Source organism: Scardinius erythrophthalmus (assembly GCF_964197995.2).
Source record: "Scardinius erythrophthalmus genome assembly, chromosome: 2".
Lineage (NCBI taxonomy): Eukaryota > Metazoa > Chordata > Actinopteri > Cypriniformes > Leuciscidae > Scardinius > Scardinius erythrophthalmus.
In genome coordinates, this window is record NC_138222.1 from 42,893,681 (window position 1) to 42,920,366 (window position 26,686).

Genomic DNA, 26,686 nt, shown 5'->3' on the forward strand with positions numbered 1-26,686 from the left:
TAACATCTCTTTACCTTTCTTGAAGGCTTCCTCACATGCAGGTGTCCAGCTCCATTTTTCTTTTTTTAACAGAGTGTGCAATGGCTGTAGCACACTAGACAAGTTTCTCAGAAAGCGGCCATAATAGTTCAACAGCGCCAAATAAGCGTGCAACTCAGAGACATTTGTGGGCTTTGGGGCATTTACAATAGCCTCCACTTTGTGCTGAGTGGGGTGCAGGCCTTCCTGGTCTATCCGATGCCCCAAATACTCTATACTTGCCTGTAGAAATCTGCACTTGGCCAACTTTGCTCTCAAGCCATAGCGTGCAAGAGAGCTCAACACTGCATCCAGCCTTTTTAAGTGCAGGGCTTTTGTGCTGGCTGTGATCAAGATGTCATCCAAGAAACAAGCCACCCCTTCTTGCCCTTGAAGAATCTGGTCCATCACTGATTGGAAAATTGACGGTGCGCTGGCAACCCCATAGCTGAGACGATGGTAGCAGTACAGTCCTCTGTGAGTATTAATGGTTAAATACTCTTCAGAGTCTTTGTCCAATCTCAACTGCTGGTAAGCATGAGAGAGATCTAACTTTGAAAACCACTTCCCTCCTGCTAAGGTCGCAAATAAATCCTCAGTGTTGGGCAGAGGGTAAGTCTTTACTTCCAGCTGGTTAATTATTGTGACCTTGTAATCCCCACAGATGCGGATGGATTTATCGGCCTTCGGTACAACTACGATCGGGGCCCCCCATTTGCTACGATCCACTTTGGAAACTATTCCCTCTTTTTCTAACCTATCTTTTCCTATTCTTTTTCCACAGCCTTTTTCAATGAATATGGCAGCGGGCAGGCTTTGCAAAAGACTGGCTGCGCATCCGGCTGCATTCTTATTGTTGCTCTAAACTCCTTTATGGCACTGACCTTCTCCGAAAACACCACAACGTGGCACTGCAGCACTGCTTGTAATTACGGGTTGCCGTGTTTAGTTCCTTTTTCGACTGTGAAAATATTCCTCCAGTCCAGCTTCAGCTTCTCCAGCCAATTTCGGCCAAACAGAGCAGGCCTGTTACCTTTCACTATGATGAGAGGCAGTGTTGCTTTCTGGTCCCCATACTGCACTGGTGCCTGAACATAGCCAAGAAGGGGAATTATTTCTCCTGAGTACGCTTTTAATCTGATGTTGGACTTTTCAATGGGTAAATGCGAAAACTTATTTTGGTGCAACAATTCAGATGCAAGGGACACTGCCGCACCAGTATCCAACTGCATGCTAATGTCCTCATCACCCACTTTCACATTAACTTTAATGCCTCCATCCCCACTGGATGCCATGTAAACTGTAAAGACCCCTAACGGGTCATCTTCACTGTCTACATTGTTATCCTCTGTTTCCACGTACTGGGCCTTGGCAGTCTGTCTCCTATTACGACATGCTCTGGAAATATGCCCTGTCTTGGAGCACGCATGACATTTCTCATTTTTGAATCCGCATTCCTGAGGTGAGTGTCCCCCTCCCCCACAACGGTAGCATCTCTGTTCGCTGTCCCCTTCCTGATAATTTTTCAGTTTTGGATTCTCATTTCCATGTCTAAACTGGCGTTGTCCTTTGCTTCCAAGATATGATTTAGAGACTTGATTTACAGCTGCAGCCTGTACTTTTCCCAAGATTTCAAGAGAATTCTTCGACGCCATCTCCATTGTCAACGCTATCTCACATGCTCGGGCAAACGTCAGCTCTATTTCCGCCAGTAATTTCCTTTGAATCGACTCAGCGGACAGTCCACTCACCAGACGATCTCTCAATGCGTCATCTAAGTGAGTTCCATATTCACAATCCTTTGACAATTTTCTTATTGCCACTATGTAATCCGTCACTGACTCTCCTTCTTTTTGATTACGTTTTTGAAAACGGAATCTCTCCGCTATGACCAAAGGCTTCGGCTGATGATGTGATTTCAATGCGTCAGTCAACTCTTTATACGTCATTTCTGCAGGCTTCTTTGGTATGACCAAATTCTTCAGCAGTCCATAAGTTTCTGGTCCAATGCACACTAAAAATACACTGACCTGTTTTTCTGCTTTTATTTTGTTTGCCAATAGCCATAGTTCAAATCTCTCCAGGTAGGATGCGAAATCCTCCCGCGACTCCTTGAACGCTTCCACTCCACCTATTAGCGCCATCCTCGTCGCCAATGTAATATCTTGGGTTTAGATCAAGACACGGTAGACGGTGGTTTGAATAACTCAATAACATTTACTGAAAAACAGCCGGAACATCAGCAGATACACTCACTGCTCTGCAGCTCACTTCCGAGCTTCCTGATTCCCCTGAACCACGTGATCCCAAGAACCAATCACATAACAGCATTTCACAACATGAGAAACCCAGTCTACTACACTCTTATTGTCTAATCCCAAATTTATAAAAACAAATTGCTTTATACATACATATACATATATATATATATATATATATACACACACATATACATATATATACAAAAAAACTCCGCGTTTTTCTGGAGGGACTGATATATATATATATATATACATATAAATATATACATATATACATATAAATATATACATATATATATACATACATATATATATATATATATCAGTCCCTCCAGAAAAACGCGGAATTTTTTTGTGATTGTTGCGGGCAAAAATCCTTGATTATGCAGCACGTTTTCTTAAAAAATGCGCTGGAATATGCGGGATATTTATGCAATTTTATGCGATGAAGTTGCGGGAACTTGCAAAAACTGCGTTTTGATCAAAGAGAAAAAAAAGTGATTCCCCCAACAAATATATTAAAAAATACCAATATTTTTGTGAATTGGTGAATATTCAGGTGAATATTGTTTCGTGGCCACGAATTAATAATACCTCAGCAGGTTATACTAATTTGTTCCCTCGTTTTACTATATTGTGGCCATGTAATTCGTTAAATCAAAATGAGGGAGGGAATTGGTTTAACGTGTCCACGATTTATTAAAACGAGGGAACAAATAAGTCGTCGTAACAACTAATTATTTAGATCAGTGGACACAGGGCGCATAAAAAAACAAGCAGAGAGAGAGAGAGCGCCCCGGCCGCGCGCGCGCACTCTCATCGCCTTCAAACAATATGCTGTATTGCTCTCTCTCCCTCGTGCATATCAACATCAATTGACACAATAGTAAAAGGTCGAAAGACCGATTGTGTTTTATAGATTTAGTAGTTTGTTCATATAAAGTGTTTGATTAGCAAGTACATGTTCAGGAAATGCATAATACAAATTGTATGGGTTAATGTAACGGAAACTGACTGTTTTATCGTTGTTTTTTGAAGCAGCAGCAGCATTACTCGTCTCGGAAAATACAACACAGGCATACTGGGATTTTCACGCACAACCATTTCTAGGGTTTACAAAGAATGGTGTGAAAAGGGAAAAACATCTAGTATGCGGCAGTCCTGTGGGCGAAAATGCCTTGTTGATGCTAGAGGTCAGAGGAGAATTGGCCGACTGATTCAAGCTGATAGAAGAGCAACTTTGACTGAAATAACCACTCGTTACAACCGAGGTATGCAGCAAAGCATTTGTGAAGCCACAACACGCACAACCTTGAGGCGGATGGGCTACAACAGCAGAAGACCCCACCGGGTACCACTCATCTCCACTACAAATAGGAAAAAGAGGCTACAATTTGCACAAGCTCACCAAAATTGGACAGTTGAAGACTGGAAAAATGTTGCCTGGTCTGATGAGTCTCGATTTCTGTTGAGACATTCAGATGGTAGAGTCAGAATTTGGCGTAAACAGAATGAGAAAATGGATCCATCATGCCTTGTTACCACTGTGCAGGCTGGTGGTGGTGGTGTAATGGTGTGGGGGATGTTTTCTTGGCACACTTTAGGCCCCTTAGTGCCAATTGGGCATCGTTTAAATGCCTACCTGAGCATTGTTTCTGACCATGTCCATCCCTTTATGACCACCATGTACCCATCCTCTGATGGCTACTTCCAGCAGGATAATGCACCATGTCACAAAGCTCGAATCATTAGGGCCCAAGCCCTGTAAGGGCGAAGGCCCTATTGTTTCTGGAAGGATTATTAGGGCCCAAGCCCTGAAAGGGCGAAGGCCGAACACTTGTCCATAAATCAAACATACTTGCATGTAATAATATGAAACTCGGTACACATATAGATCTCATCGGGCCGAACAACTTTCATGCTCTAAGTTTTACGCCAGCCCAACAGGAAGTCGGCTATTATGGGTTATTTGGAAACGCATGCTGTGGAATTTGATGTACTCCTCCTAGAGAATTCATCCAATCATCTCCAAACTCACTCAGCATGAAGTCAAGACATTAAGGACGCTAAATTGCGGACGGATTTTTGATATCTCGAACGGTTTGGCCGTGGCGAGGAAACAAATTTATGGCGAATAAGGGACACAGGAAGTGTATTATAACTTCTGCATACATTAACTGATCTTGATGAAACTTCCGCAAAGTGTTCGTTGTAAGAGGCCGATCACATGGATGTGACTACTGTGAGTCAAAGTTATAGCGCCACCAACTGGCAGCAAGAAGTTTGTCACTTTCAAAATGCTTTGAAATCACCCTCTTATTTTTACCCAATTTGCTTCAAACTTTATGTGTATAATGTAGACACATGGCAGATGTAGACCTGTGAAAGGATTATTGATATCTTAGATACTGTTGCCGTGGCAACGCATCAAAGTTTAATATTCTTTTCGGATGCTTTTGAGACTCTTAGCATGCTTCAAATTGGATGAAACTCAACAGACACATCATACTTATTAGACAGTAGACATGTGAAAAGTTTCAGAAATGGGCGTGGCAGGGGGGCTCAACAGCGCCCCCTTGAACGGGGTCTGAAAACTTGGTCCATATATCAAACACGCTTGCATGAATTAATATGAAACTCGGTACACATATATATCACATCGGGCCAAACAACTTTCCATTGGTCAAGTTTTACACCAGCCCAACAGGAAGTCGGCTATTATGGGTTGTTTGGAGAACGCTTGCTGTGGAATTTGAAATACTCCTCCTAGAGAATTCATCCTATCCCCACCAAACTCGGTGTGCATGAAATCCTGAAATTGAGGATGCTAAATTGCGGACGGATTTTAGATATCTCAAAACGGTTTGGCCGTGGCGAGGAAACGAATTTATGGCGAATAAGGGACACAGGAAGTGTATTATAACTTTAGCATACATTAACTTCAGCATACATCTTGATGAAACTTCCGCACTGTGTTCGTGGTCAGAGGCCGAACACATAGATGTGACTAATGTGAGTCAAAGTTATAGCGCCACCAACTGGCAGCAGGAAGTGTGTCACTTTCAAAATGCTTTTGACAAAAGTGAGGGGGTTAATTTTATGTACAGTCACAAAAATCAGTACACATATTGGTCTCATCGAGTCGGACAATTTTCTAATTTACAGTAATTAGTTCCGAGCAACAGGAAGTCAGATATTTTGGTTTGAATGTGGATTTATTTGCAAAATCAGCCTCTGAATTTTTACCCACTCCTCTTAAGTGCTTTATTTTATTCCCACCAAACTTTTTCAACATGAATACATTAAAGATGCTAAATTGTAAACAGATAATAAATATCTCAAACGGTTTTGCTATGGCGAGGGATTAAAGTAATGTCAAAAAAGGAAACACTAAAAACCTCCTATCTTCTAAAATGTAATTATACACCATTTATTTCTATATAAAATATACAAATATCAGAACTAAACCCATTTTATTCTTTCTTTTTTTTTCAATTTAATAATTGTTTAAGTTTAAAAACATCCAGAATGTCATTCATAGTGCTATACTGCCCTCTTGTGTTCAAAGTCAGGTAGGCCTATTATATCTATATAAAAATATACTAGGTATGTGACGGTGAGGAATAATTTACCACCGGTTAATCAACGTGTGACACCGCTGGGGGCTTTTGAATTGCTAACTTAAAAACGAAAGTAAAATATGTTCGTCCGCACTGACATGGATAATGGTGCAGAGCAAGCGTTTTCAATGAATACCTATGGTAGGAATGAACTAAAAAATGTTCGCTCTTCTCTGCCCGTTCCTCGCCGTGGACGCACACCATATATATATATAAATATAAACTGGTTTCTTGAACATGACAATGAGTTCACTGTACTAAAATGGCCCCCACAGTCACCAGATCTCAACCCAATAGAGCAGTGATCTCAAACTCAATTCCTGGAGGGCCACAGCTCTGCACAGTTTTGCTCCAACCCTAATCAAACCCACCTAATCCAGCTAATCAAAGTCTTCAGGATTACTAGAAACTTCCTTGCAGGTGTGAGTTGGAGCTAAACTCTGCAGAGCTGTGGCCCTCCAGGAATTGAGTTTGAGATCACTGCAATAGAGCATCTTTGGGATGTGGTGGAACGGGAGCTTCGTGCCCTGGATGTGCATCCCACAAATCTCCATCAACTGCAAGATGCTATCCTATCAATATGGGCCAACATTTCTAAAGAATGCTTTCAGCACCTTGTTGAATCAATGCCAGGTAGAATTAAGGCAGTTCTGAAGGCGAAAGGGGGTCAAACACAGTATTAGTATGGTGTTCGTAATAATCCTTTAGGTGAGTATATATATTTATATAAGATTTGACTTTTATCGTGATAATTATCGATATCAACTGATATAAAAAAAATTATCGTGATATTTTTTTTTGGCCATATCGCCCAGCCCTAGGGAAAACATATAAGATTAAAAAAAAAAAACACTGGATGGATTTTTATAATTTTATGATGGTTGTGTACAGGCACTGCCAACACACATTTCAGTACAATCAACAAGTGCATGTACCATTATATGACACCTCCCCTTTAATAATAATATGCTATTACCTTCCTGCAAAGCTCCCTGAAAAACTATGCGCAAGTGTACCTGGACAAAAGCCGTTTTAAACGCAAAGGGTCATTACACCATATATTGATTTGAATTAGTTAATAGAAGTTAAATCATAAATAAATTTAATTTGTGATTTTATTTTTGAAAGCATTCTCACTTCATAGCATTTTAACACAAGTGCCAGTACTTTTCACAGTACTGTAGCTTTGCAGGAAGGTTTCTTCAAGCATCTTGGAGACGTTCCCGCAGTTCTTCTGGATTTAGTTTGTCTCAGTTTTTTCTGTACTTCATTTTTTTTTTGGGGGGGGGGGGTATTTACATGCCTAAGACTTTTGCACAGTACTGTATGTATGTGTATATATATACATATATATATATATGTATATAATTGCAATTTCTTTTTTTGAATTGGAATGACAGGAAGATGAATTTACTCAATTGCAATTCAACAAAATTCAACAGGTAATTCTGGGATATTATGTTTAAAAGACATGATTTAAAAGTTTTTAAGTTTTTGAAAACAATTTGTTGACATTTGTTAACATGCATCATGAATTAATGATCAGTACATTTGCAGCATTTAAAGGGGCTATATGCTTTTTTCTGAAATTTAAACTCGCGACTGACACCTGTGGCCAAAAAACAGAACGGCTCTTCCTTTCTGCTCGCTCTCGTACATGCACACTTCACAAGTCATCCGCTGCAAAGAAGTCAACATTATGTTTACAGAGGTAAGAACAGTCAAATACATATATTGTTTGAGAAACTAAGTTTGTTTGCTGACTAGCGGTGGTGGCAGAGTGATCTGAAACGTTTAACATGAACGCGCTTGACGTCACATCCGCAGACAGCGCGCGAAAAATCCGACCCGACAGAAAATAGGATACAGGCTTATAGGTGCACCCACTGTGAGCTGACAAGGTGTCAGTATGCTCATCAGGAGATGTTTGAGTCATACATGGTCAAATAAAAAGGCTATTGTTACGTTTATTTTGGGGAAACAGTTGCATATAGCCCCTTTAATAATCAAGGCTAATGGTACTTTCTATGCATATTAATACATTTTATAATATTATCAAGTTGTACAAATTAGCATTAATGCATGAAAAATGAATTATGAATAACTTAAATGAAACATGAATTACTAATGAATAATAGAATATTTAGAAACTAACATTAAAGTAGATTAATATATAGTGTAGAAAAAGTTGTTTATTGTTAGCTAATGCAATAAATAATGTTCACAAATTGACTTTATTGTAAAGTAAACATTTCAAAATTTTAGACACGGCTGTCATGTCAACATTCAAAGTTAATCTTAACAAACTTTCTTAAATTGCACTTATTTGAGTTTTTATGAATTTCCTTCCTTAAATTCAGTTTTCAATTCTAGTTCCTGTTTGCCACTTCAATTCAACTTCAAATTCAGAATATAAAAAGCATTCTCAATTCAATTCTAAATGGCGCACAACCTCGTTGCATACACAAACACATCTGTGAGATGCATTCCTTATTGAAGCACAGACGGTCTCATTATTTTTTATTTGATTATTTGGTTAAACGCAGGCCTTTGGCAGGCTGTCTCTGCACCAGTTGGCCCATGGGCGGATAGTGAAGTTAAGAGGTGCAAACCTTAGTCAGGAGTGGTGCGGTACTGTGGTGCCCCACGATCTGCCAACAACCCAACAGTGGTGCCATCACTGACTCAGTCACTGACCCGGAGCCCCCACCTGCATGAGCAACGATTTGAGCGGTAGGACCCAGCGATGCCCATCTCAAGCTGCCCACTAGAGCAGAAGGCCCTTTGACTCACGCCCATCTGGCCTGCTCGCACGTTAGAGTACGCCAAGGTCTGTGAGCACTCTGCTAACTTCCCTACCCTTCCCAAGAGGGGACAGTTAACAAATCGGGAGTCCTAAAAGTTTTAGTGACAAACAACTTTTTTTTTCTTGTCAAGACGGCATGTGGTTAACATGGCGATGACAAGTCAACATTCCGCCTCCAGGTTTTCCCACATACATACACAAATACACAAACACTAAAGTTCAATGTTGCACCCTGTGTAGGAGTTAAAAAGGATAAACGTTATGGTCTTTTTCATTAATTATTTCCATCTAAACATGTCACGAATCACATGATTTCTGATGATACTGCTATTCGAAAAGATATTTGGTAGAGGGTAAATATTCGTCAATATTTTGCATTTATTCATTTGGCAATTTGCAATCTTATCTCATGAAATCAGACTTAATAACTAAATTACTAAATTGACTAAAAACATTGCAAATATTGTACCTTTAGGGGTACAATACAGCTTATCACTGGGGCAGTGCCGTTATAGGGACATACCTTATTTACCCCTAAAAGATTCATTCATACTAGTACATTAAAGGTACATACATATTACTACTCTAATGTACTGTACTAATATGCACCTTTTAGTGCTAGATAAAGTACCATGTTGTACCACTAAATGTACAATTTTGCACTTTTTTTCTGACAGTGTATGTCTTTATGCACGGAATCATTACAGATTCAGCCACAAAAAATATAAGTCCAAGATGCAGATGACACAAATGTGACCTCACAAACTACTAGATATACATGTATAATCAGTGTAAACACTTTATTTCAGTGAAAGCTGACTTCAGATAAAGAACTGACTGACCTGCCCGGGTTTGATGTCCAGAAACTGCAACACTTCCTTCACCATGACTGGTGTGTGTAAGGGTCTCTCACTTTGGTTTGACATCTCTGAATTGTTTAACTCAGAATCAGGGTTTGAAGGCACTGAGCCAGTATAGGGCCTCAGTGGATGCCACAACTTCCTCCTACATCGTCTGAACATTCTGGAGCCGTGGTCAGGAATCACGTCTTTACACAGTCCCAATGTCCATTTGCAAGGTGTAACCATGAAAAGATATATAGTTTGTTCGTTTTCTGTGGTTCTGCACAGAAAAGAGGACAAAAAAAAGGTATGAGATATAATGAGAATAATACTGACAAGCTGTATAATCCAAGCTATATAATTTTTGCAAGTGTCATTAAAGGTTTAATTAAAAAACGGTGATATTTTAAACTCACAATCACTTAAAAATGCAAATATGGTGTGAACATGCAAAAGTCATAATATAAACTATTTTCTTATACATTTAATATTACCCATCAGTTTATAATTTAGAAACTTATAAGAAACTCCCGCCAATATGATACGAGACACAAGGACACGTGCAGGACGCCAGAGCAAGGGTTTTTCAGGGATGTGTTTGTGATCAGATTTTAAAGAAAGTGCATGTATTTGTTGTCATGTCTGTCAACACGTGATGTATTTACAGACAAGCGTCTCCGCACACCATACAGTATATATAATATTCAAAGGTCAGTTCGTAAACATAGAACTTACTATGCAAACAGATAAAACAATACAGCAGGTTGTGAATGATTGATTAATCGCTACTAATAAGCAAGCTTGTTTGGTCCTTTATTCAGCGTGGAGGTTCATGAGTGCAGCTGTGACAGCTCCCGGAAGAAACAAGAAATGGTGATTTTGTGTTCCTCCTGCAACCGGACGAGCACAATACACTGAGATACATTATAGCGATATTTTACATTATGCAGAATGTGACTAAATTCATATGCGACACTTCAATTAATGTTCATCAGTTTAATCACAATTTCTCAAATTACACACACACACACACACACACACACACACACACACACACACAGACAGACAGACAGACAGATAGATAGATAGATAGATAGATAGATAGATAGATAGATAGATAGATAGATAGATAGATAGATAGATAGATAGATAGATAGATAGATAGATAGATAGATAGATAGATAGATAGATAGATAGATAGATAGATAGATAGATAGATAGATAGATAGATAGATAGATAGATAGATAGATAGATAGATAGATAGATAGATAGATAGATAGATAGATAGATAGATAGATAGATAGATAGATAGATAGATAGATAGATAGATAGATAATACAGGTCAAAGGTTTGGAAACATTACTTTTTTATATTTTTGAATTGGGAGGTTTATTCCTCAGATTTCCTTAGATTTATTCCTGTGATGCAAAGCTGAATTTTCAGCATCATTACTCCAGTCTTCAGTGTCCAGTCTATCACATGATCCTTTAGAAATCATTCTAATATTCTGATTTATTATGAGTGTTGGAAACAGTTCTGCTGCCTAATATATTTGATGAATAAAAGGTTAAAAAGAACTGCATTTATTAAAAATAAAAAAATATTTTCTAATAATGTAAATCTTCTTTACTATCACTTTTTATCAATTTAACACATCCTTGCTTGATGAGCAGAAGACACTTCTTTCAAAAACATTAAAAACTTTTCACCTGTACTGTATATATATACAGTATGCCATATGCCATATGTACATGTTTCAAGATTATGATATGAAAATATGGTAGTATCAGTGTATTTTCCCCCTGAAGCTTTGAAACGGCAGTCGTGTGCTGTCTTCATGTTTAATCAGTCAAAGCGTTTCTATCTTCTTTTTATTCCAATACTTTGAAACATCATCGGGGCAAAATAGATCAGTGACATCACTGTGTGCAGTAAAAATGGGCTCTTTTTAGATCCTTAAAACTGAAAAGCTAATTTTAGTCGCAGGATGTGGAACCTAAATTACATTCCGCGAAGTAACATTCAAAGTACGCTCATAACTATCACTTTAACTGAAATCTGCTATATATTACATTTTTTCGAAATCATATTGTTCAATGTAATTATATCTATTTTATGCAATATTGCACCGTAAATAAAAACCTCATTCGCCTAGAACCAGTCATAGCGTCATACGTCCCTGACGTAAGAATGCGCTCATCCAATCAAATGCAGGGACGCAACAGCAGCTTGTGTTTGAAATATTCGCGCTTATGGTTTTGAATTTGCTTACTATCAGCTCAAATGTAGGCTTTAAAAGTACAAATTTATCTGAATACCATAGCCAAATCATTCGCCGTAGATTCCGATTGTATCAGATGGTAGGCTACACACATTTTTTTGCGTTAACTTGATCTTTTGTGATTCAAATGAAATGAATGAGCAGTTAGCTGCAGCTTTTAGCGCAACGCTAGCAGATGCTACTAACTAATGCTAATGCTAGCAGATGCTACTAACTAATAGTTTTAAAGTAACTTATATCAACTAAACTTTATAGACGGATGATATAGTCAAGCGTGTAATGAATACTTGTAATAAGTGTAACTGGCCTTGTGTTACTGTGCGCGTAAAATGAATTGGCACTAAATCTGGTTTGCAGTGTGTTGGTTTGGTTTCAACAATGGCCTTAACTTAAACTAAAACATCCTGCGTAACGTTAAGTTACAGTCTATGAGAGAATTTTATTGGCTGATATGCAGTATGAGGCTCAACGTTAGTTTTCTTATGTTGAGCCCCCTTCTGTTAGAGTTTATTTATAATGGTATCAAGCCACAATAAAACAAACTAATGTATGTTTCCAGCATGTCTTGACACTTAAAAGTAAATAACGTTAAGTGTCATAAGATTTGTTTTTGTTTTTCCCTACATAAAAACTACTGCATAATTATTTGTAACTTGCTCTTTTTCTTGTATTTTATTTCCATTACTGTTAGATTGTTTAAAATTGCCCTGTTTATAAAAAAAATATTCTCTTGTGTTGTACAGATACACAAACATCAAGAAGCAGAGATTTTCAGTGGGAAGCTGTAAAACAAGACAATGTCAGATGTGGAGGTGTGCAGCCACGTGAAAGTGGTGGTTCGTGTTCGTCCTTTAAACAACAAAGAAAAGGATGGAAATTGCAAGAAGGTTGTCCACGTTGTTGACAACCACATGCTTGTCTTCGATCCTAAAGAGGAAGAAGTGACATTTTTCCGGGGACAGCGGGTAGGCAACAGGGATGTGCGAAAGAGAGCCAATAAGGACCTCAAGTTTGTATTTGACAGCGTGTTTGGTGAGGACTCTTCACAGCTGGAAGTTTTTGAGAACACCACTAAAGCAATAGTGGATGGTGTCCTGAATGGCTACAACTGCACTGGTGAGACATTTTATTTCTCTTCACTGAATCTGAAAGTAACTTTCTGTGCCATGTACTTGGTTTCAGCAGTAAAACCAGGATTTATTATGCAATTTTGGGCTGACAGTCTTTGTCTTGCTTGAAGTTGATACAAAATGTGAATCCATGTCAATGGCATAAAAGTTTTCGAAGTGCCTGATGCCTTTCTCACATTTTGTTACTGCTACAAGAGCAAGGCCTGTGTTTTTTTTTTTTTTCATTCCACCTTGCTAGAGGGATCTTATTCTCAAAAGCATCGTAAGCCTAAGTAGATCATAGAACTATTGACACCAATGGTCTCTACGATCAACTCGTCATACAATATGTTTGGGAAACACACCCCTGGTCATTTATAAATGTGTCATTTTTAGATGCAATTATTTATTGTCACTATTTGATACTTCTCAGGAAATCAGACTGTTCAGATAGCTCATGTCATTATGGCAGTGGTATAGCTGATCAAGTTTATTCCTAAATTTGTGTCTTTTCATTTGGCCAGTGTTTGCTTATGGAGCTACTGGAGCCGGAAAAACGCACACCATGTTGGGCACTAGTGATACCCCAGGAGTGATGTTTCTCACTATGAAGGAACTGTTTGCTCGTATGGACCTCATCAAGGAGGACAAAGTATTTAACATAGCATTTTCTTATCTTGAGGTGAGGTTTCAAATTTCCACTGACTGTAAACAGTATTGTGCATTTATTAATTCAGATTTATTGTAGTTTTTTTTTACCTCTTGATAGCTGGAGTATTTTAGTATTTTATGTGTCCATCACTGATATACACTACCATTCAAAATTTGGGGTCAATTAAGTTTTTTTTTTTTATGATTCTGAAAGAAGTCTCTTATGCTCACCATCAGCAAGGCTGCATTTATTTGAACAAAAATACAATAAAAACAGTAATATTGTGAAGTATTGTTTCAATTTAAAGGGGACCTATTATGCCCCTTTTTATAATATGTAATATAAGTCTCAAGTGTACCCAGAATGTGTCTGAAGTTTCAGCTCAAAATACTCTACAGATCGTTTATTATACCATGTTGTAAGCTAAATGCCCGTTTTGGAGTGGAAGGAAAAATAGCTGTTTTCATGCCTGTATCATTAAATGCAAATGAAGTACATCTCGTGCCTCAGATACTCTGCCAAAAACTAAAACATCTGTTTGGTTTTGATTATCATCTCTATCGCGGTCACGCTCACTTGACATTGCAGTTCTTCGTCATCATGAAAGTTTATTATCTGCATGCGTTTTAAAGCTGTATCAATCTAAACTTATTAAACATGGTTTTCTGAGAACACGCACAAGAAGCTGGATGTCAGATGGCGTGTCCCGTGAGTATTAAACTAAGTTCTCTTTCAAGTCTTATTGCGCTTAAACTGTCAAATGCACTCAGGGTTATGTCAAAAACACAAAGTTCACGTAAACACAAGCAATCACATGACGTCACATTGCTTAGAAACTGAAAACGGCTTATTCTGAAACACTGCTTATGATTCATGGATATAAAAAAAAAGGAGTGGGTGGATTTTTACCATTATTGGGTGGTTGTATATGCGCACTGCCGACACACATTTATGTTCAAACACCATGTAAAGATGAATTTTGCATAATAGGTCCCCTTTAAAATAACACATTTTAATATTTAAAAATGTAATTTATTCCGGTGATGGCAAAGCCATCAGTCATCAGTCTTACTGTTTTGATCATCTGAAATTCATGAGCCAATGTCTTAATGATTTAGCTTAATTACCTCCCATTATCTTACATGATTGCGTTCCCAAAAACCTGGCATCTGAATGCAACGTGTTTCGTCGTCTCTTCTGAGATGCAAGTCATTTATGATGTTGGGAAAAAAGAGCCAAAATAGCTAAGTGTCCTTTACCCTTCAAATTGAGCAAATTGAAAATATGCCCAATGGAAAAAAAATGTAATTTAGCAAAAATCATATCGCAAAAAAAAATTTACGCTCACATGAGGTGGGTTTTCAGGCAGTTTGAAAAAATATTTTGGGAAACTGCAATGGAATTTTTTTTTTTAACAGGTCATCTACAGATAACATGCCTACGTCTTCGATAAAAAATAATGGCTGATGTGGTGGCTGCGATCTTTTGTCATAACTAATATATTTTGTCATGATTTTTGGAATTAAATGTCACGAGAGGATAATTATGTTTTATTCGCATGACATCGTTGAATGGAAATGCCGTTGTTTCACAAGTTTTTTTTTTTTTTTTTTTTTTTTTTTTGACATTTAGAAAATATTGTGCAAATCTGTAATTGAAACCTGGCTGATGGCTTTCCTGATTGCAGCAATTTTTTCATTTTATTTTTAAATAGATATTATTTTTCATTTGTATTGCAGATATTTTGTCAATTCCCCAGGAAGTGATGATTTTGTTCTCTTGAACACATGGAATGGAAACGTTGCTTTATTTGCGAATGTTTTATGCGATATTCCAATTTTTTTAACAGTTTTGTTCAATTTAGTTTGATCTTGATTAAATATAGTCTTACTGACCTCAACCTTTTGAACGGTACTGTGCATGTGTTAAAGGTGCACTCAGTGTTTGTTTTTTGCACTAGTCAAAATATGGCAGGCATCTACTGACACTTAGCAGCGTGGATACAGAATCACTCAAAAGCAAAATATTTTCATTACAATGCTTTTTTTAAGCACTTTTTTTAATGAGGGGTAAAACTGAGTGCACCTTTGAGAGGAAAAACTGAGTGCACAAAAAGTGCTATATTTGTGTTAGCTCTAGTTCATTGTTCCTTGTGCAGTTGAGTTAGTCAGCCCTTTTGTTTTCTGAGCAATAACGTTCTGCACTGTCTCTGCAACAGGTTTATAATGAACAGATTCGGGATTTGCTAACTAACTCTGGTCCATTAGCGGTGAGAGAGGATGGCTCCAACGGAGTTGTGGTTCAAGGACTCACCCTGCACCAGGTGAAGTTGGGCTGCATGTGTCATCTGTGCATTTTCTGTAACCTTGATTCATGTCACCATAGACCACAAAGAGTTGTCATTGGTTTGCTTCGTCTGATTGTGTGTGTGTGTGTGTGTGTGTGTGTGTGTGTGTGTGTGTGTGTGTGTGTGTGTGTGTGTGTGTGTGTGTGTGTGTGTGTGTGTGTGTGTGTGTGTGTGTGTGTGTGTGTGTGTGTGTGTGTGTGTGTGTGTGTGTGTGTGTGACACTTTGTAGCCCAAATCTGCAGAGAACATCCTTGAAGCTCTTGACTATGGCAACAGAAACAGGACGCAGCACCCCACTGACATGAACGCCTCGTCTTCCCGCTCCCACGCCGTATTCCAGGTAAAAGGCTTCTCGCTATCTTGCCTCTTTTCTCTGTAAATATCACATCCGGTTCTGTGTAACTGTTTTTTATGCTGTTAGGCCTCATTCTGTGTGCGGGTGTCCCTATGGGCCTGAGCAACTTTACATTAATCCTCTTGTTTTGATATTGAGCGTGAGCTATCAGATGACTTGCGTGAATAGACAATTTGATTTTTGTGCTATTTGTGTATTTCCTGGAAGATTTGACAAGGCAATAATAAATCAAGCTGTTTGGCTTCTCTGATTATTTTATTCGTATATTTAGGGCTGTGCATGTAGCTAAAAAATGTATCACAATATGATGTTTCATATCGTTCGATGTCGATAATTATTGACATTTTTTTATAATCTTTTTTTTTTTCAAGAGAAGCAGAAAAGTTTGAATTTAATCCACTGTTTTTATTTAATTTATCCACATTATTTAGGCAAACAACAACTTATATTAGTTTTAGCAGTAAACAAAAAATCTTCTTTATTTCTTATATTAAGATAAAAAAAGTAAGTGTTAAAGAAACTCTTGAACTTAAATTAAATGTTACAAAAAAGTGTAAATGTAAAACAATCAATGCAAACTTTGAGGTAGATCACCATCTGTAATAAGTAGGGGTGTAACGGCTCACAAAATTCACGATTAGGTATGTTTTTGATACAGCAAAAAGAAAGAAATGCCTGAGAAATTTCCTTGATTTAATAAACAAAATAATTATTTATTAAAAGAATTTATTTTTAAATAAGTGTGTGTTTTCCTACACCTTGAAACTTTTAGTTCTATAAATGGGGCTAATATTTGAAGGATGAACAAATAATGTTTTGGTCATCACATTAAAAATAACATTAAAATATGATAATATTTGAGTTTTGAAGTGCTGGAAAAAGATGTGTGACTTGAAAACATTTTACTATTCCTGCCAAACTTCCATTGTTACAGTTAGTGTTACTACATTAAATCCATGGTGAATGTTGCTGATCTGTGGACTTAAAGCCTATAACTAGTTCATTCATGGCACAATGTTTCTCCTGGTTTCCAAGTTAGCGCTGTTTAATCTGTTAATAACGGATAAATTTGAATGCTTCTCACTAGATGTCGCAGCGATGTTATTACTTCAGTGGTGAATTCAAATGCTTCCTTTACTGGATCTCTTAGCACTGTGTAAGTAACAGTGTCGCTTAAGATCAGCTCGCGCTGCATTGGTCCAAACTGATAAACGGTCCGTGAAGCACAAAATAATGAGTAGCGCAGTTTCATTCTGCTTTTATTACGTATGCCATTTGATGTTGGGCAACGTTGCCGTGGTCGCGCCAGCAATGCGTGCATTTTTAGGAAAATATCGTGCAATATATCTAACATATTTTGTATCGTTACTGACAATGGTATACCGTCGATAAATACCGATACCGTTTTATCGCCCAGCCCTACCTATACTCATAAACGTAGTTTGTGATTTCAAAAGTAATAAAGCTTTGATCTTCTCTGCAATCTAACATCTCAGTCATCTATCAATTGATCTGGGTGTTTCAGAGATAACTGCAAAATTGAAACCAGTGTCAGCTGGCTTATAAAGTTGTCAGGAGAAAATATAAATATTCAGCCTGAGAAATGTTCTCGCTCCATCTTTTTTCTTCAGATCTACTTGAGGCAGCAGGATAAGACAGCCAGTCTCAATCCAAATGTTCGTGTGGCAAAGATGAGCTTAATCGACCTGGCCGGCTCAGAAAGAGCCAGTGCGACCAACGCCAAGGGGGCTCGTCTCAGAGAAGGGGCCAACATCAACCGCTCACTCCTCGCCCTGGGAAACGTCATCAACACGCTTGCCAACCCCAAAGTAGGTCTACACCTCCCGTTAAGATTGAGGGATTACCCAGATCTTGCTGAAAAGAGATCTGTTTTTATTATTAAATTGAAAACATTTTATGCGATTTTGATGTTGTAAACATGGGCTGCAATTTAATGAAATGTGTACGCTTTTAACTATAGGTTTGGACATTTAGAATTTTTTTCTCACTATCTTAAAAGTCTTTTAATCAAGAGACTTAACACCTAGAACGATTATTATATTAGTGTCCACATTAACATATGCCAGTGTTCTCTTTATTGTAAGTGCATGCTGCAGTTATGTCGTCTTTAAATGCTCAAGCTGGTTAAAGTTGGTTGGATTCTGATTGGCTATCAATGTTTTTATCAGCTGGAAAAAAATTCTGAAAGTGATTCCAATGATGTTGTTCCTCTTTGTTATTGTTATATTTGTGGTGTGGACTGCCCTATTCTCATAGAATCAAACTTTAATGTTTCGTTCTTGGTGTAAACTTTTATGATTAATTGTGTGTGGTTTTTTTTTTTTTTAGAATAATATAAAAATTGCGACCTTCTATATATGTTTATCTTTTTTTTTTTTTTGGTCTAGAGTTGGGTATCGAGAACTGGTTCCATTTTAGAACTTTTTAAAATTCCAAAAAAACGGGGACTCGATGAGACGTGCGCATTTCGATTCCTCTTATTGATTCCTTTTTGTGCATATTAATATGACTTTAAACCATTCAAGCGCAGAAAGATCCGTTCACTGTTTTCTGTGCTGCACACACATTCAAAGCACACTCACAGAAAAAGGGATTTTAATGTGATTTTAAACCATTCAAGCGCAAGAAGAATTGCAACCTTTTTTCTGTGCTGCACACACATTTAAAGCACACTCACAGAAAAGGGTATTTTAATGTGATTTTAAACCATTCACGCACAAGAAGAATCGTGCACTGTTTTCTGTGCTGCGCACACATCCAAAGCGCAAGCACAAAAATGGGTCTCATACTTTATACTGCGTGATACTGAACTGAGTTCTCTTCTGGTTCTTTTTGCACTTGAACAGAAAAATGTCTAAATATACTGGTAAACACAGTCGGTTATGTCTTAAGTGAGCATAAACAGCTGAACAAGAAAACAACACATAATGTAACAGTATGCGTGCAGCTCTTAAAGTGACAGCAGCCAACCAAAGAAAAAATGTACTCGCTGTTCTTGACTGAATAAATTTTTTAACTATATTTGTAATGGATATTTTAGAGCCTGACCGATATATCAGCGGGTCAATATTAGGCATTTTCCAAACTTTCGGTATCGGCATTCACAATGGCCGATAAATGAATATTTAAAAAAAAATTAAATAAAAACGGACGAAACACCATGTAATGAGTTTTGGCGTTGCATTTTGGCCCCAGAAGGCACTCTACAACGTCCCTGTTGGCAACAGTCAGGCAGAGTGAACATCCACAACTGAGATCATCTGTGAAGTGTGTTAATGGTAATTTGGCAACTGTCACAAGACATACATTGCTTGAATAACAATTAAAAGAACATCCCCATCAGTTCTCTTAACTCAAATAATATTCCCTTAGGGATCATGCGCTGGTAGCGCGTCAAAGCATTCTAGAGTATAAATATGCAGCTATAATGCACGTAGGTGAAGTTTGAATTAATAAATGTCGATATACAATGGTTAGCTACATACTGTTAAAACTAATAGTGGTGTTGTAATTTTTTTAGACTCAGTGGCATGGAAAACTAACTTTATTGCGCTCCGAGAGCCCTCTAGTGGTCGGGAGCATTTCCGTTGTGTTCCACCTTTATTTCGTTGTGTCGTGGCTCATTTCCGCTGTGTTGTGGATTAATTTCATTGTGTTGTGAACTTAAGTTTGCTTTTTAAATTTCATTGTGTTGTGCACTATTGGGCCACCGTAAGTCCCTGCATTGTAAAACGTAAGTTAGGCACGCGAGGAGTGAACATTTAGCCATGGAGAAACAGTATCAAACATAGCCTGTGCATAAAAGCTAGGATTTCTTTTACACGTGTGTGTGTGTGTGTGTGTGTGTGTGTGTGTGTGTGTGTGTGTGTGTGTGTGTGTGTGTGTGTGAGAGAAATCCAAGTGACTCAAGTGTGCGTTGCTGACTTCGTTTATAAATCGAGTATAAATAAAATCTGTAAAATTATAAAGCTCAAAGTTCAATGCCAAGCGAGATATTTTATTTAACATAAGTTGACTACATAAAACGGCTCGTTTGGACTACACCCCTCTACTTCCTTCTTTAGTGACATCACCAGAACCGTGTTTAGACTAACCTCCGCCCACAGGAATGCTCCCTCAACTCTACTGGCTACTTGCGCACTTCTTATAACTTAGGCTACTGTGTTTACTCAGCTCTTACGGTGATTTTCTGAAGTAAAACTGACGCTTCATCTTTTGTGTGATGTACAATAAACTTTATTAAACTCATCAGTACATGTTTGATCATCATTCGGACCTGGTCCGAAACAGCAGACTTGTAGGCTGTTAATAAATAATGGATACATACAAGCAGATGACAAATACGTTATAATAACCGTAATTAAACTGCTAAACCATACCTGTTTCATCTCTATACAGCACTCTGACTCTGTAGGCATTATTGTCCGACTCGAAATGAACGCCGTTACTGAGAGTTTCTGATATTATCATCATTCCGTGAGATGAATTTGTCCTGACAGACTGAGCGCGAGCTCATGAAGCTCCGCCCCCTGGGTCGTCCAGCAGCAGCTCATTTGCATTTAAAGGGCACATACTGAAACAGCTCGTTTTTCTGAGCCCCAAAAAATGTCAATTTAAACATGCTGTAAAAAATGATCTGTTGGGTATTTTGAGCTCAAACTTCACATACACACTCTGGGGACATCAGAGACTTATTTTACATCTTGTGAAAAAGGGCATATAACGGGACCTTTAATGGATTTAGTGCATCACTAAGTAGTAGATTTTAGAAGGCAGGCAGCAAATGATGATTGAAAATGGTTTGTTGTAGCTTGATGGATAGAATTAAAAGAGTGCAGGTAAAGGGATAAGCAAGTTGACATTGTAATTATAAGGTAGCTTATAAGGCAAAAGGGACTAACTATTACATACAAAAAAAAACATTAGGAGTGACCTTTGTCTTGTTTTTGTTCAAAGGACTTTTTCATATCTTAAGTTTGTATTTTTATACATTTTATTTATCAGAACTTTGATATATTTTGATGTTCCTCTGTTCTGTTGTAACAATAAAACAAACAAGTTTATTTTTAAACTGCATTATCATATTTTAGTGAGGCTGAGGACTCATAAATAGCTAATGTTAGGGAAATATGTTTTTGTTACGCGTTTCTGGATTTTTAAAATGTATATTGGCTGATATATCGGAATATCAGATTTTTAAATCACCAAATATTTGTATCGGTATCGGCCTTAAATCCTTTATCGGTCGGGCTCTAGTATATTTTATTAAGTGCTGTGTTTTATTTTTCATTAGATTACAGTTTCTGTACCTGAATACCTTAAAATCTTATAACACTGTTTATTTCAGTCATATCTTTGTTCAGGTGTATTTATTTGTGCAATTGCTAGTTTGTTTTTGTTATTTTTTTAATTGCTGTGTTTACAAGTGTTTACTTGTCTTTAATGCTTAATTTATATTAGTTAGGCTAGTTGTTTTTGCTATGGTATTTTTAAACCACAGACAAAAGTTCCTTTTGTTTGTGTTCTTTAGCTTTTTTATATTTGTTCACAGTATTCAGCTACAATGAAATGTTTTGCAATAAGACTCTTAACACCTAAAAAAAAAAGTGCATATGTCTAACTAATATAGCAAAATTTGTTGTTCACTATCATTGTCAATTAGTGTATGAAAGAGTTTATCAAAGAATGTCTTACTTTTAGCTTCATTTAACACAAACTTAAATGTGTACAATGGGCATGCAAATTCTGTGTGGGCCTACCACAAAAGCAATTACCTGCCTCTTGCTGTGATGTAAACAAATGTATTTACTGTATCACACTACTATTACTTATCTTCACTTTAACCTTTCTTGGTCTTTATCCAGTCTGGGTCAGCTTGGTTCATAACGTGCTGTGGCACATTTACTCTGATGGTATTAGTCTTCCCCTCTCTTCTTTGCTTTTGGGACAAACCTAAAGGTTTCACTGGTACAGTGGTTCAGGAACTGATGCTATCAGGGTTAGGAAACTACAAGTCTCTGTTGTGTACACTTATCTGTTTCCTGTGTGTGTGTGTGTGTGTGTGTGTGTGTGTGTGTGTGTGTGTGTGTGTGTGTGTGTGTGTGTGTGTGTGTGTGTGTGTGTGTGTGTGTGTGTGTGTGTGTGTGTGTGTGTGTGTGTGTGTGTGTGTGTGTGTGTGTGTGTGTGCGTGCGCGCGCTGCTCATGCACTAGTGCTGATTCCAGTAGGCCTCCACCAGAGATGCTGTGTGGAACTGTATCCAGATTTTCCGTCTCTGAGGCTGTTTGAGGGTAATTTACCACCCAATCCCATTAGCCCGTGACGGATATAGAATGTAGTCTTAGAAAATGGCTGTTAAATCTGCCTTGCGGTGTTTGTTTCATGCCATAAGCTATTATAAACCATCCTTTAGTTATTATTATTGGGTGTTAGGTGGGAATTTGCTGCGGTGTATTCAGATTATTCAACTTTTAACATGCATTGGTTATGAAAAATCACTGAATGGAAGCTGATGTGTTTCATGTCTGCTTTTTGAAATTGATCTCTTCAAATTACTGCACTATAAATTAATTGCTGGGTTTAGGTGATTTGAAAGGAGGAATCTGACACAGTCAGTTTTTGTGATTATCATATTTACAGGTTTGACTCATTTTATTATATGGTACAAATCAATTTGAGAGTCACATCTGTAAAAACAGTTTAATGGTTGGGTTCAGTAAGATATATAATTATATTATTATTTATTTTATTTTTAAAGAAATTAATACTTGTATTTAGCAAGGAGGCATTAACTTGATCAAAAGTGACAGTAAAGCCTTTCTTAATCTTACACAAGATTTTTGAACTTTCTGCTTATCAAAGAATCCTGAAAAATGTATCAGTTCCACAGAAATATTAAGAGTCACTGTTTTCAACATGTTTCGAAATGTTTCTTGAGCACCAAATCAGCAGCATTAGAATGATTTCTGAAGGATCATGTGACACTGCTGAATATTCAGCTTTGCCATCACAGGGTGTCTTAATCAGCTCCCTAGTTGAGTAGTCAGGGCACTGATCCCTTAACAGAAATTCTGAAGTTCAAAAACATAAATCGTGTGAGTCGGTTCACCGCACATAATTATATGCAATAGGTGTTTTGAATAAAAACAAACCGTTGTTTAAATATATTTTTGAAAAAAAAAAAAACATAATAACAGGGTTCTCAAGTTTTATCAAAAGCTTGGAGTGAGATCACATGCGGTTAGGGGATGGGTCTAATGGAGCCCCGTCCCCGCACCCCAATTTTACCCATTGTTCATAATTAACCAGCACAAATTGAAATTATAACAATTGGTAAATCTGATAAATGACAGAGCAATTCATCACATCAAATATACTCTTTAATGTTATGTTTCAAAATTACAAAAATATAACAAATTGCTCCAAAAAGTTTGGAAAAACTAATCTTTTTGCATTTTGAATGTGTCTAGTTGAAATGGTATCCACCTTATTTTCGAACGCGGAAGTAAACATGGGTCCAATATCCGGTTTTTGTGCGGCACTTCCGTTTCCTCGCTTCCCTGGGCTAAATAACATAGGCTATCGATCGCGAAGGATTATGCAGAGTTGATAGAAAAATGTTACACATGCCGTAGCAGATGAATACTACAAAGAACTAAAGCCCCGCCTCACTCAGTTAGGGTTGCGGACCTGGTTGAATACACTCATGCATCTAGCTGGCAGAGTGACAAAACTTCACCGGCGCCTTCAGCCCCGCCCTAAACATAGTCGAGCCAACGCTGGACTAATATGGAGGTATTTTGTCATGTCAAATGTATTAATAATGCCATAAGAATGCAACCAAAGCATAGGATGGATAGCAATAAGTAGATGGCTATAAATAGTTGTAAATCATACAAAATAAATGCCATGATCATGCCATTATGCCATGATCACTAGATTTTATACAGGGGTTACTATAATGATTTTGTTTCTCCTTGGAGTTTTTATCATGGTTTTTATTGAGACTTCATAGCCCAGCCACTTTTCTGGTATCGGGTGGTCTTCTATAGGTGCTCACGAAATGAAAAGAACAAACATACGGTCGTTTCGATGGTTTCTTCAAATGTAAAGCTTTTAACCACAGGCGAAGGGATTCCTCAGGCCGGCGACACACTGGCTGCGTGTGTCCGTTTTTATTTCGGCTCCCATGTTAACAGGTTAGAACGTGCACACTGCCTGCGTGACATGCGCGTCTCACAGGCGCGGAAAACGCGTGCATGCTATAAATAGAATCGACGCCTATTTTTCACGCGACACGGAAGCGTTTTGGAAGCGTTTCCAGACAAAATAGAATAGGAAAAGATCTTTGTATTTAATTTTACATGAATACATATTAATAAATTACATTTTGATGTTTGAAATTTTAGGTTTTGACAAATGCAGATATAAATGCAATGAAAAAAAATCGATTTTCTAATATTGCACCTGTCAATACAGAACGAAATATTCTGTAGCCTGTTTTGCCGTCAATACTGCCGACGTTGTCTTTGCTGCTATATATATGTTTAACATTAAAGGCCTTCCACAACTCTCTCCCCATTATGTCGAATATAATCACCAATGAATGAGGATCATATGTCACCTAGCAGTGCCGCGTCAGACACGTTTCTGGTGTGCAAAGACATGTAAAACGCCACGCAACAGAAACGCCACGCAGCCAGTGTGTCTCTGGTCGTAGGGCGCCTGATTAAAATGTCAATGATTTCGATGATTAAAACACTCCTGCTCCAAGTAAACCTTTCTTTTGTATCAGTTTATGACAATCTCTAACTGCACAAACAATCCCGGTCTTCCCCGAAGCCATGACGATGAGTTAGTTGTTAGGAACACTTGTTTAATTAACCGATATGGTGAAAAGTGATCAGCGCGCCAGTGACCGGAAGTGCCTGACCGGAAGTCTCGCACAAAATACCGTCAACTGGCTGCGTCCGTATTTCCGTTAAAAATAAGGTGAATAGGCCTAATAATTTATTGTGTGGTGGGACATTGTGAACAAATTACATATTAGAGTATTAAGGTGTGTGTGTGTACACGAGTACACACTCCAGCTTATGAAATGTGTTTTGTGTTGTGTTGTAAGTGTTTGTTGCACATTTTGATGCCTTGATAACAGGGATAGGGGGACATCTTTGAAAAAATGCAATGGCAATGATTAATGTATGTTTTGACAGAATATAAAATATTACCTCAGAGCACTCTGCTTTAAAGTAAATTGAAAGACTATTAATACAGTATAATATAGAATTTAAAATAAAATGAAGAAAAACATCTTCATTCCTTCCCATACTAACATTTCCCTTAGTTTCAGATGACGTAAGCTAGCCAAACTTAGCCAAAGCTTCTGGCCTGGTTGCAAAGTAGTTGTAGAGTTTTTGACTGCATCAATAATAATGTATACGATGGGCTATATATTAAATGTTCTAGCCTAAAAATGTTAGACGACCTTTCTTCCAACTTACCTTCTCCATCACGACGTGTGTTCACGCGATGTTGTTGGTTATGCGTGTACGGCCAATGCGTGAGACTTGAGAACCCTGCATTAAAGGGGTCATGAACTGCATTTTTATTTTACAATGTTTCCTGAGGTGCACTTATGTTAGTATGATTTTTGCATAAAAATAGTCACTTTAGAAATAAATGTCCATTTTCTACACAGATTTTATCCCTCTTATTTAAACGTTCTGTTGAAAGGGTCTGCTGTGATACTTCAGTGTTAAAGCCCACTGCTATGATTGACTAACATCTTGCATATGAAATGAGCATTACATGTGGAACTCTCTCGAAAACTTGTACTATTACAGCTGTGGAGATTAACTGATTGTGAAAAGTGTTGATTATAGCATTATATTTAGATCTACTCCTGTCACATGAAAGGTTGCAGCAATGAGTATGTAGCTGATGACAGACATGTCTGTTGAGCGCATAAATGCAGTGATCTCATCATTGCAACTCGATGCACTCTCACAAATAGGGTTGGGAATCACAGGGTACATCCCGATATGATACATGGCTCAGGATACCGATAATTTCACGATACAGCAATTCTGCGATAATCGATATATATCGCTAGACAATCCTATAATGATACATCACAATATCTGTCTAACTATGGGGGGAATAAATGCCTGTGAAAAGGTTACATTACATTTTCAAAATGTTAGAAACATTTTTCATATACAATTGACAAACTTCTGTGAGGTCGCAAGCAAAAGTAATCTTGCTTCGGGGGGTGGGTAGTGGTGGTGGGGGGTGTCTGTCTGTCTCTGTCTGTCTGTGTTCTATACTGAAGGCAAAATTTATCCAAACAACGGACACAGCCTCTTTCTTTGGTAC

The 26,686-nt window shown here is 37.8% G+C and overlaps 2 protein-coding genes across 3 annotated transcripts in view; one reads left to right on the plus strand and one right to left on the minus strand.

Annotated features, from left to right (window-relative positions):
- mettl15 (methyltransferase 15, mitochondrial 12S rRNA N4-cytidine) overlaps positions 1-10,446 on the minus strand; it is a 92,946-nt gene extending 82,500 nt beyond the window's left edge. The window contains exons 1-3 of one of the 2 annotated variants that reach the window (XM_081356982.1): positions 10,283-10,445; positions 9,548-9,827; positions 3,688-3,744 (exon numbers count right to left, since the gene is read on the minus strand). In XM_081356982.1, the coding sequence (XP_081213108.1) occupies positions 3,688-3,744; positions 9,548-9,793 (303 nt within the window). In that variant the 5' untranslated portion in view covers positions 9,794-9,827; positions 10,283-10,445. Of the gene's footprint in view, positions 1-3,687; positions 3,745-9,547; positions 9,828-10,282 lie in introns of both variants that reach the window. The other variant, XM_081356983.1, reaches the window with a different exon arrangement.
- A 1,265-nt stretch (positions 10,447-11,711) lies between these two features.
- kif18a (kinesin family member 18A) overlaps positions 11,712-26,686 on the plus strand; it is a 37,356-nt gene continuing 22,381 nt past the window's right edge. The window contains exons 1-6 of the mRNA XM_081356974.1: positions 11,712-11,908; positions 12,573-12,945; positions 13,463-13,620; positions 15,809-15,913; positions 16,167-16,277; positions 17,924-18,121. Coding sequence (XP_081213100.1) covers positions 12,627-12,945; positions 13,463-13,620; positions 15,809-15,913; positions 16,167-16,277; positions 17,924-18,121 — 891 coding nt within the window. The 5' untranslated portion in view covers positions 11,712-11,908; positions 12,573-12,626. The remainder of the gene's footprint in view (positions 11,909-12,572; positions 12,946-13,462; positions 13,621-15,808; positions 15,914-16,166; positions 16,278-17,923; positions 18,122-26,686) is intronic.